This window comes from Leuciscus leuciscus (assembly GCF_965113295.1).
Source record: "Leuciscus leuciscus genome assembly, chromosome: 13".
In the NCBI taxonomy this organism is placed as follows: Eukaryota; Metazoa; Chordata; class Actinopteri; order Cypriniformes; family Leuciscidae; genus Leuciscus; species Leuciscus leuciscus.
In genome coordinates, this window is record NC_138737.1 from 755942 (window position 1) to 769863 (window position 13922).

General features: G+C 39.4%; 1 protein-coding gene across 1 annotated transcript in view; it reads right to left on the bottom strand.

Annotated features, from left to right (window-relative positions):
* The window catches only part of LOC309513142 (solute carrier family 12 member 2), a 35248-nt gene that overhangs the window by 10931 nt on the left and 10395 nt on the right, over positions 1-13922 (bottom strand). Inside the window, exons 8-12 of the mRNA XM_082188857.1 lie at positions 13483-13610; positions 10791-10875; positions 10564-10715; positions 1745-1852; positions 403-526 (exon numbers count right to left, since the gene is read on the bottom strand). Coding sequence (XP_082044983.1) covers positions 403-526; positions 1745-1852; positions 10564-10715; positions 10791-10875; positions 13483-13610 — 597 coding nt within the window. The remainder of the gene's footprint in view (positions 1-402; positions 527-1744; positions 1853-10563; positions 10716-10790; positions 10876-13482; positions 13611-13922) is intronic.

Sequence of the window (13922 nt, forward strand, 5' to 3'; positions counted from 1 at the left end):
AAATATGAGCAGAACTCAGTTGATATTTGACTGGTTTTGTCCGTCCTTCTGTTAGACTGTCTCACACATGAATTATGTTGAATATCTGTCAGCTGTTAAATTTAACTACACAATTAGATAATACCAGTTTAGCTCAACCAATGACCAAGCAATGCTTCATTGTGTTCAGTCTGTGTGTAAAAAGAGCATTAGCAATTAAAGACAAAACATGATCAGCTCAAAGTGTGGATAATGTCACTGGTAGTCTCTGAATGAAGAATATTTGGGTATAATATGTCACAGTTTAGTTTACTTTATTTTGCTCTCCTCTCTTACATAGATGAACTATAGTGTCCAGATCACACTAGTGAAACAATATCAAAAATTATATCTGGTATAAGAGTGAAGTGGAGGGTGATTTACCGATTAGAATGAAGGCCAGGCCGATGACGAAGGTGAGGACGTACGCGCGCAGAGGCTCTTTGTTCTTTCCGTATCCTTTGGCAAACACATGTAATCCAGGGTAGATTTTATCCTTACACAAGGCCTGCAGAAGCACACACACACACATACACACACACACGCACACACACACACACACACACACGCACACACACACACACGCACACACACACACACACACACACACACACACACACACACACACACACACACACACACACACACACACAATCATGTCATAAGATAAATGACAGAAAATGCATCATCATTTACTGTATGCATTTGGCAGATGCTTTTAACCAAAATGGCTTACATTGCATTCAAGCTTTTAAACATTTTTTCACTTCATGCATTATCCTTACGAGAGCGTTTACATCTAACAAATTGTCTCGTTCGCTGCTGTATCTGATGATGATTTTGCAATAAATTACCCAAATGCCATTTACCATTGTGCGAAAATCAGAAAGCACAAGCTTTTGTATCAGGTTGCCATGTTGAAACCCTTAAAGTAACAGTAGAAGATGAGAAGATAGTGAAATTACGATTGGAAATCTCCTCAAGTGTTTAGAAATCGGACAGTCGACGTCATTAACATTGACATTACCACCCATGAAACGTGTAACGGACAATTTGCAGATGCAAACGGCTTAATAATGTGTTTTTCTTTGGCTGCCTGTCACATTATATATTACTCATTACAGCTGTTAAAAGTGATTCACACATTCAGCAAGATGCTTTTTTTAATTAAATACAAATAATCATCACATAAGATGAAGTTCTCAGGACTTTGGCAAACGTTCTGTCAAGGTTCTCTCAAAGTTATGAACAAACGTTTTTCCAGTAACGTTATAAAACGTTTGTTCAAAGTTATCTAGTCTTTAATAATGTTCTCATTATGAGTGAATGGAAGGACAAATATCAAACATTTCTTAAATCAAGATCCATTTACTAAAGTAGCAAAATGACATAAGATATTAAGTCTTGTTTTCTGACGAAATAAATAAAAATGAAAAATAATCTTGTTTCTGTTTGAATTAACATTTTTTCTCAACCCATTGGCAGATAATTTTGCTTTTTTTAAGCATCAACTCTTTTCATTTTAATTAATTCCCCCGGAAAACAAGACATTATATCTTTTGTCATTTTACTCAACTAGTAAATGCATCTTGATTTAGGAATGTTTAGATATTTGGACTGGAAACAAGACAAAAATACTAAGTAAGAAAAGCATGTTGCGTGGACATGGCCTCCGTTAACCTCTGACCTCAGTGTCTCAAACAAAGAGAAGGATCTGAAGTCTGACCTGGAAGACTTTAGGAGCGCTGACCAGAGACGCCAGCGCCGACGAGAGCGTAGCAGAGAAGATCCCAGCGGTGATAAGCGGCCCGAACCCAGACACCAAACTCATCACCTGACAGAACCACACACCCATCAGTAACATCACAGAACCACACATCCATCAGCAACATCACAGAACCACACACCCATCATCACAAAACCACACATCCATCAGTAACATCACAGAACCACACATCCATCAGTAACATCACAAAACCACACACCCATCAGTAACATCACAGAACCACACGTCCATCATCACAAAACCACACATCTATCAGTAACATCACAGAACCACACATCCATCAGCAACATCAGAGAACCACACATCCATCAGCAACATCACAGAACCACACATCCATCAGTAACATCACAGAACCACACACCCATCAGTAACATCACAGAACCACACATCTATCAGTAACATCACAGAACCACACATCCATCAGCAACATCAGAGAACCACACATCCATCAGCAACATCACAGAACCACACATCCATCAGTAACATCACAGAACCACACACCCATCAGTAACATCACAGAACCACACATCCATCAGTAACATCACAGAACCACACATCCATCAGTAACATCACAGAACCACACACCCATCAGCAACATCACAGAACCACACACCCATCAGTAACATCACAGAACCACACATCCATCAGTAACATCACAGAACCACACATCCATCAGTAACATCACAGAACCACACATCCATCCGTAACATCACAGAACCACACATCCATCAGTAACATCACAGAACCACACATCCATCAGTAACATCACAGAACCACACACCCATCAGTAACATCACAGAACCACACATACATCAGCAACATCACAGAACCACACATCCATCATCACAAAACCACACATCGATCAGCAACATCACAGAACCACACATCCATCAGTAACATCACAGAACCACACATCTATCAGTAACATCACAGAACCACACATCCATCAGCAACATCACAGAACCACACATCCATCAGTAACATCACAGAACCACACATCCATCAGTAACATCACAGAACCACACATCCATCCGTAACATCACAGAACCACACATCCATCAGTAACATCACAGAACCACACATCCATCAGTAACATCACAGAACCACACACCCATCAGTAACATCACAGAACCACACATCAATCATCACAAAACCACACATCGATCAGCAACATCACAGAACCACACATCCATCAGTAACATCACAGAACCACACATCCATCATCACAAAACCACACATCGATCAGCAACATCACAGAACCACACATCCATCAGTAACATCACAGAACCACACATCTATCAGTAACATCACAGAACCACACATCCATCAGCAACATCACAGAACCACACATCCATCAGTAACATCACAAAACCACACATCCATCAGTAACATCACAAAACCACACATCCATCATCACAGAACCACACATCCATCAGTAACATCACAGAACCACACATCCATCAGTAACATCAAAGAACCACACATCCATCAGTAACATCACAGAACCACACATCCATCAGTAACATCACAGAACCACACACCCATCAGTAACATCACAGAAGCACACATCCATCAGTAACATCACAGAACCACACACCCATCAGTAACATCACAGAACCACACATCCATCAGTAACATCACAGAACCACACATCCATCAGTAACATCACAGAACCACACACCCATCAGTAACATCACAGAACCACACATCCATCAGTAACATCACAGAACCACACACCCATCAGTAACATCACAGAACCACACATCCATCAGCAACATCACAGAACCACACATCCATCAGTAACATCACAGAACCACACACCCATCAGTAACATCACAGAACCACACATCCATCAGCAACATCACAAAACCACACATCGATCAGCAACATCACAGAACCACACACCCATCAGTAACATCACAGAACCACACATCCATCAGTAACATCACAGAACCACACATCCATCAGCAACATCACAGAACCACACATCCATCATCACAAAACCACACAACGATCAGCAACATCACAGAACCACACACCCATCAGTAACATCACAGAACCACACATCCATCAGTATCATCACAGAACCACACATCCATCAGTAACATCACAGAACCACACACCCATCAGTAACATCACAGAACCACACATCCATCAGCAACATCACAGAACCACACATCCATCAGTAACATCACAGAACCACACACCCATCAGTAACATCACAGAACCACACACCCATCAGTAACATCACAGAACCACACATCCATCAGCAACATCACAGAACCACACATCCATCATCACAGAACCACACATCCATCAGTAACATCACAGAACCACACATCCATCAGTATCATCACAGAACCACACATCCATCAGTAACATCACAGAACCACACATCCATCAGTATCATCACAGAACCACACATCCATCAGTAACATCACAGAACCACAAACCCATCAGTATCATCACAGAACCACACATCCATCAGTAACATAACAGAACCACACATCCATCAGTAACATCACAGAACCACACATCCATCAGTAACATCACAGAACCACACATCCATCAGTAACATCACAGAACCACACATCTATCAGTAACATCACAGAACCACACATCCATCAGTAACATCACAGAACCACACATCTATCAGTAACATCACAGAACCACACATCCATCATCACAGAACCACACATCCATCAGTAACATCACAGAACCACACATCCATCAGTAACATCACAGAACCACACATCCATCAGTAACATCACAGAACCACACATCCATCAGTATCATCACAGAACCACACATCCATCAGTAACATCACAGAACCACACATCCATCAGTAACATCACAGAACCACACATCCATCAGTAACACCACAGAACCACACATCCATCATCACAGTGACAGAACCACACATCCATCAGTAACATCACAGAACCACACATCCATCAGTAACATCACAGAACCACACATCCATCAGTAAAATCGCAGAACCACACACCCATCAGTAACATCACAGAACCACACATCCATCATCACAGAACCAAACATCCATCATCACAGAACCACACATCCATCAGTAACATCACAGAACCACACACCCATCATCACAGAACCACACATCCAACAGTAACATCACAGAACCACACATCCATCAGTAACATCACAGAACCACACATCCATCAGTAACACCACAGAACCACACATACAACAGTAACATCACAGAACCACACATCCATCAGTAACATCACAGAACCACACATCCATCAGCAACATCACAGAACCACACATCCATCAGTAACATCACAGAACCACACATCCATCAGCAACATCACAGAACCACACACCCATCGGTATCATCACAGAACCACACATCCATCAGTATCATCACAGAACCACACATCCATCAGTAACAATCGCAGAACCACACACCCATCAGTAACATCACAGAACCACACATCCATCATCACAGAACCACACATCCATCATCACAGAATCACACATCCATCATCACAGAACCACACATCCATCAGTAACATCACAGAACCACACACAGAACCACACATCCATCATCACAGAACCACACATCCAACAGTAACATCACAGAACCACACATCCATCAGTAACATCACAGAACCACACATCCATCAGTAACACCACAGAACCACACATCCATCATCACAGAACCACACATCCATCAGTAACATCACAGAACCACACATCCATCAGTAACATCACAGAACCACACATCCATCAGTAACACCACAGAACCACACATCCATCATCACAGAACCACACATCCATCAGTAACATCACAGAACCACTCATCCATCAGTAACATCGCACAACCACACACCCATCAGTAACATCACAGAACCACACATCCATCAGTAACATCACAGAACCACACATCCATCAGTAACATCACAGAACCACACATCCATCAGCAACACCACAGAACCACACATCCATCAGTAACATCACAGAACCACACATCCATCAGTATCATCACAGAACCACACATCCATCAGTAACAATCGCAGAACCACACACCCATCAGTAACATCACAGAACCACACATCCATCATCACAGAACCACACATCCATCATCACAGAACCACACATCCATCAGTAACATCACAGAACCACACACAGAACCACACATCCATCATCACAGAACCACACATCCAACAGTAACATCACAGAACCACACATCCATCAGTAACATCACAGAACCACTCATCCATCAGTAACACCACAGAACCACACATCCATCATCACAGAACCACACATCCATCAGTAACATCACAGAACCACACATCCATCAGTAACATCGCAGAACCACACACCCATCAGTAACATCACAGAACCACACATCCATCAGTAACATCACAGAACCACACATCCATCATCACAGAACCACACATCCATCAGTAACATCACAGAACCACACATCCATCAGTAACATCACAGAACCACACATCCATCATCACAGAACCACACATCCATCAGTAACATCACAGAACCACACATCCATCAGTAACATCGCAGAACCACATACCCATCAGAAACATCACAGAACCACACATCCATCATCACAGAACCACACATCCATCAGTAACATCACAGAACCACACACAGAACCACACATCCATCATCACAGAACCACACATCCAACAGTAACATCACAGAACCACACATCCATCAGTAACACCACAGAACCACACATCCATCATCACAGAACCACACATCCATCAGTAACATCACAGAACCACACATCCATCAGTAACATCACAGAACCACACATCCATCAGTAACATCACAGAACCACACATCAATCAGTAACATCGCAGAACCACACACCCATCAGCAACATCACAGAACCACACAGAACCACACATCCATCATCACAGAACCACACATCCATCAGTAACATCACAGAACCACACATCCATCAGTAACATCACAGAACCACACATCAATCAGTAACATCGCAGAACCACACATCCATCAGTAACATCACAGAACCACACACAGAACCACAAATCCATCATCACAGAACCACACATCCATCAGTAACATCACAGAACCACATATCCATCAGTAACACCACAGAACCACACATCCATCATCACAGAACCACACATCCATCAGTAACATCACAGAACCACACATCCATCAGTAACATCACAGAACCACACATCTATCAGTAACATCACAGAACCACACATCAATCAGTAACATTGCAGAACCACACACCCATCAGTAACATCACAGAACCACACATCGATCATCACAGAACCACACATCCATCATCACAGAACCACACATCCATCAGTAACATCACAGAAATCTCAACAAAACTTCTTTCAGACACATTACAGTTTTTTACAATCGCTATGACAGTTTTTTCAATACATTTAACAAGTTTCCTAAACTCTTAACGCACCAACACACCTAAAACACACAATTGGCAAAACGGTTAATTTCATGCTCAAAATCACACATTGTAAACTAAACTCCAAAACTAATTTTCAAAATACAATAATACACTAACACAATACACTATGTCTAACAAAACACTGCAAACATGTTTCAAAATCAAATAATTATTCAAAACACTAACACATGTTCTCTTCCAACAGGAACATTTAGTCAATCATAACACAATGACAAAAAAAACACTATCATCAGCTGAAATTACAGAAACTGCATTATTTTATGTGTCAGGTCTGCCCTTATACAACAGACAGTATATTGTATTGATCATAGATTGTGTTTTGCACTGCAGTTTATTTATTTTTTTTGAAGTCTCTCTACATTTTTGTTTTGTTTGTAATGTAAATGCATGCATTTTGTTGTTGTTGTTTTTTGCAGCAGAAATTCAATACAACAAAATAAATGACCCTTCTTAGAGTAGCTTTATAGAATGTATGGTTTATGAAAAAAAAGAAGACAGACACAGAATTGCTGCAGTAACGGCTTTATTTGCGACAGGACATTTCTGCAAGATAACAAAAATATGCAATATAGCTGCCATTTACAGTATTACTGTATGTGAAAATACAAAATATACAAACAGAAAAGGCCATCTTCTAATCTGCCCGGTCTTCTGCATTTGTCCACATGTTCTCATCCACATCACACCTGATATCTTCCCTGGCAAGGCATCTTGGGAAGAATCGTTTACAGTAACATGCCTTATCCACACCTGGCAGTGTTCAACTGTGATGTCTTGGTATGCAGCATCTTTTGTATACAGGAGGGACATTTGGTCCTGTGGACTATGGTCAAAAACCTTTCATCTCCAGGCTGAGAAAACTCCTCAATGGGGTTGAGGAAAGGGAAGTAAGGGGCAAGGAAAATGGACATCATCCTCTGATGGGCGTCAAACCAGGCTGTGACTAGACGGGAATGGTGGAATGCCACATTGTCCCATATTTGCATAACTTCAATCAGCTGTTTCTCACTAGCAATGGAATAATGTGAAAATACAAAATATACGAACAGAAAAAGCACAAGAAGAAAAAAAAAAGAGTCATCTTCTAATTATTTGCATAATTCAATCAGCTGTTTCTCAGTAAGAATAGAATAAAATACAGGGGATATATTTGTGTTTCAATTCACAATATAAGCAGCTGTTTACCTTGACTTTAGCCTGTAAGGTTAGGTTTAGAACATGGTGTTATCTGTTCTGGCATACAGTGTTAAAGCATTGGTAAATTTGGCAGTAAAAATCCATTGTTTTTTTCTTGTTTGAGCTTGTGTGTAAAAGAAGTTTAAGCATTTTAAATTTGTGTTAATTGCATGCATTTTGTGTTAAAGCAACAAGAAATGTGTTAATAGTATAGCTTACACAGACGGATGTAGTGCTAACTGTGTTAAGAGTTTTGGAAAATTGTTAAAAGTATAGAAAAATCTGTCATAGCAATCGTAAAAAACTGTAACTATCTTAAAGTCCCCCTGTGGTGTAAATCCAGCTTTTAATGTAGTTTATGTGTCTATAAGGTGTTTTTAATACGCTTTAAGACAAAGCATGTGTAAATTCAAGTCGACTCCATTGCTGAGTATTTTCTCCTTAAAACTGCAGTGAACCAAAGACAGTCTCAAACACACGCTTTGAAATCGCTGGTGTTTCTGACGTCACAAACTACCTTGTAACCAATCAGATCAACGTGTGATTGTCAACCAGTGGATCTCTGAGCTGAGTGAGTGAGTGGAGGCGGGGCTCATCTGCATATTCATAGAACCGCGTGTAGCACTTGTTTGGATTATCAGCAGTAATTAAGTAGCTTTTTACTTTATTATTGTAATACAGATAAGAATTATAATCCCGTCAGAAGAACTAGGTATCGCTATGGAGACGGCGGGTTAGCATAAGAAGCAACAGACAGACACGAGTAATTTAGAAATATAATTAGTTTAAATTTGATTTAGAAGGAAAATAGAAAGTGAATAAAATAAAATAAATTACAGGATCACAATAGACAATACAGATGACAGTAAATTTCCACCTCGAGTGCACTCTTGGCGGTGTGTTCAAATAGGTACCCACATAGTCAGTTTAACACATAAGACAAAAATAAAATAAACAAATAAGGTATCACAAAAAGAGTATAATCTCTCTCTCAAATGGTGTTCAAGTGTCTCTCATGAAAAGTTAAATCTGGGTGGTAGTTGACCATACACCCTCAAAAAGAAAGAAAAAGAAAGTTCTTTAAATCGGATTTATCGTTTCTCAAATTAGCTTCATAGGAAACTCAAGGAAAGGATATCGAGCCTCCTCTCCACCATGTGATGTCTCCTCTACAAACTGGATTGGCTCGCCATCAACTCACAGTCTACAGGATGTTACAGACAGTCGTGCAGGTCCTCACGAATCAAGAAGGACAAGAAAAGAAAAAAAAGAAAAAACAAAGGAGAGAAAAAAAACCTGGCCTCTGAATCACTAGCTATATTTCATACAAACACGTGACCAACAATGGTGACGCTGAACTCTCGTGCGTGATCGTAACATGGCGTCGGTGAACTGCAATGTACAATGACCATGTGCGCTCTCACTCAGGCACACCTCGCGCGTGATCGTAAAATGGTGTCGGTGAACTAGTATAATTTTTTCCTCTATTCAGTCGGCTTCTTGTTCAAAATGCATCACATCAACTGAATCTCAATTTCTCAATACTTTTTGCAAAGATTTTAAACCTCAGATATATAAATTTGATCACGACGATCGGATTGCGTCTGCTCCTCAATCAAGCTCGTCTCTTCTGTTATCGCGTGCATGCTCGTTAACACCCATGACGTTAATGACAGAGAGCTCTCATTGGTTGATCGCTGAAAATTTATTCTAGAATAAACTCTTTTTTTTTTACTTAATATTCTTAATCTTAATAATCTCTTATCGACTTTTATTAAGGGAAAATCATATAACTAAATTGTGTAAATTAAATAATTAAACCTGTGTTACACGCGCATACTAAATGAGGCAACGGTGTCGAGTTACATTCAAGATATTTCAAGGAAAAAACTTTTAAATATGTAATTTTGGTGATCAAAGATGAGATAAAATGATTGACTACAGGGGGACTTTAATTATTCCATTCTTTTGACTAGTAGTGTATGCATTCTAATATAACCATGATAAGTATATAAGCACATCTCATGCCTGTGTTTGGCGTCACACACACACACACACACACACACACACACACACACACACACACACACACATACACACACACACACACACCTACCTGGAAGTCGTTCTGAAGCCCATACTTGCAGCCTCCCTCTCTGCAGATGGAGAAGTCGTATCCGAGCGAGCACGAGGCGTCGGTGCAGTTCTCCAGCGATCCCACGATCGTGTCGTTATCATCGCCTGTGGCGTCTCGCACGATACAAGAGCCTGAAGACACAGCAAACACACAGCGTCACGTCTGATCCCAGACTCCAGACAGCGGTCGGAGGAAGAACACATTACCGTTCGAGAAGGCGACAGCGATGTAAACCACTCCCGTTATGAGGATCGCCAGGAGAGTTCCTTTGGGAATCGCTGACTGCGGATCCTAGACACGGGCAGATGTTACAAACATCATCTCTTATGAAATATGATGACAAAAATCCACAGAATCTCAAATATAAACCCTTGAGAGAAGTTGAAATGGTTTTGGAGGCCCGAGATTATTGACCGAAACAGTGACGTTTAATTACCCAGCGAACAGTCAAAGTTATGATCAAACGTTCTTCCAGCAACATTAATAGAACATTGGTTCAAAGTTATCTGGTCTTTAATAACGTTCTCAAAATGTTAGAACAAAATCATTATTTATACATCATTCATGGAAAAAATTATTCTGTAACATTTCAGTTGGACGTTCGTCTAACGTTTTTTAAATGTTACTAATTGAACTTTCAGAGAACATTCAAAAGTAACGTTCCCATTATGTCTGAAGACTGGAATGTTCCCTTAACGTTCACATAACCAAGAATTTTTTTTTTTTTTTTTTAACATTTGAAAAAGTGGACATTTTGTGTCTCTTTACAGTTTTTTACAATCGCTATGACAGTTTTTTCAATACATTTAACAAGTTTCCTAAACTCTTAACGCACCAACACACCTAAAACACACAATTGGCAAAACGGTTAATTTCATGCTCAAAATCACACATTGTAAACTAAACTCCAAAACTAATTTTCAAAATACAATAATACACTAACACAATACACTATGTCTAACAAAACACTGCAAACATGTTTCAAAATCAAATAATTATTCAAAACACTAACACATGTTCTCTTCCAACAGGAACATTTAGTCAATCATAACACAATGACAAAAAAAACACTATCATCAGCTGAAATTACAGAAACTGCATTATTTTATGTGTCAGGTCTGCCCTTATACAACAGACAGTATATTGTATTGATCATAGATTGTGTTTTGCACTGCAGTTTATTTATTTTTTTGAAGTCGCTCTACATTTTTGTTTTATTTGTAATGTAAATGCATGCATTTTGTTGTTGTTGTTTTTTGCAGCAGAAATTCAATACTACAAAATAAATGACCCTTCTTAGAGTAGCTTTATAGAATGTATGGTTTATGAAAAAAAAGAAGACAGACACAGAATTGCTGCAGTAACGGCTTTATTTGCGACAGGACATTTCTGCAAGATAACAAAAATATGCAATATAGCTGCCATTTACAGTATTACTGTATGTGAAAATACAAAATATACAAACAGAAAAGGCCATCTTCTAATCTGCCCGGTCTTCTGCATCTGTCCACATGTTCTCATCCACATCACACCTGATATCTTCCCTGGCAAGGCATCTTGGGAAGAATCGTTTACAGTAACATGCCTTATCCACACCTGGCAGTGTTCAACTGTGATGTCTTGGTATGCAACATCTTTTGCATACAGGAGGGACATTTGGTCCTGTGGACTATGGTCAAAAACCTTTCATCTCCAGGCTGAGAAAACTCCTCAATGGGGTTGAGGAAAGGGAAGTAAGGGGCAAGGAAAATGGACATCATCCTCTGATGGGCGTCAAACCAGGCTGTGACTAGACGGGAATGGTGGAATGCCACATTGTCCCATATTTGCATAACTTCAATCAGCTGTTTCTCACTAGCAATGGAATAATGTGAAAATACAAAATATACGAACAGAAAAAGCACAAGAAGAAAAAAAAAAGAAAAAAAAAAGAGTCATCTTCTAATTATTTGCATAATTCAATCAGCTGTTTCTCAGTAAGAATAGAATAAAATACAGGGGATATATTTGTGTTTCAATTCACAATATAAGCAGCTGTTTACCTTGACTTTAGCCTGTAAGGTTAGGTTTAGAACATGGTGTTATCTGTTCTGGCATACAGTGTTAAAGCATTGGTAAATTTGGCAGTAAAAATCCATTGTTTTTTTCTTGTTTGAGCTTGTGTGTAAAAGAAGTTTAAGCATTTTAAATTTGTGTTAATTGCATGCATTTTGTGTTAAAGCAACAAGAAATGTGTTAATAGTATAGCTTACACAGACGGATGTAGTGCTAACTGTGTTAAGAGTTTTGGAAAATTGTTAAAAGTATAGAAAAATCTGTCATAGCAATCGTAAAAAACTGTAATGTGTGTGACAGAAGAACCGATCATCTCTTCCTCTTTACTACTAGTTACAGCAGCAAATCAACATGAACATCAGAAGATACAGAACAACTTCCTGAACTCAATCATGTCTCCTATAATCCATCAATCAGTGTTTCGTCCGCAGAGAGACGTCAGTAAAACAGCTTCAAACGTCACATTACCTCAGACATCAGTGTCCATCAGCTAGAAATAACTCTAGAGGAGCGTTTGACTCACATATGCACTATATTACATATTCATGATATGTTTTACTTTACCTGTGGTCTTCCATATTTAATGCATGTTTGAATAAATTAGACAGCCAGCGTTTAAATGTTTATATAGCAACAAATTGGAATAGTAACAAGAAATTTAACATAAAAAAAAGAAATGCAATTTAAATGTTTGCAAAATTCAAAGAGTTGATTATTTAAAATAAATTTGATTAAATTAACTTTATGTTTGGTTTTGGTGTTGTGTTTTGGCTGAGAACTGTAATCTTGGTTTGGTGAATAATACTTGAGTGCATCAGTTGTTGAGCGAGGATCATCTCTCACCGCCAGGTCTCCGGATATATTTGCACCGGCTAGGATCCCTGTGGCGGCCGGGAAGAAGATGGCAAACACGGAGAAGAAGGTTTCCTCGTCTCGGAAGTCTGGCCCCATGTTCTCCATCATTATGGCAGCTTAGAGACGGACAAACACAGGAACGACACAGCTTTGAGTATGAAGGACCAGCATTAACACGGGGCCAGTTAAAGACCATCAGTGCATCTTACACCCACAACATCATGACACATTCTGCACTCATCTATATGCATCATATCTGTCATAGCGTGCACATGAAAAAATGATGAAGGCACACGTTTAAAAAACACAATGAGCGATGAAGAGCATGTAGCTCTATATATTAACTATTAAAATTTCATGCAATTTTTTTTTCTTACAAAAATACATTCTAAATTAAAGACCCACTGAAACCCAAATGTACGTTTTTT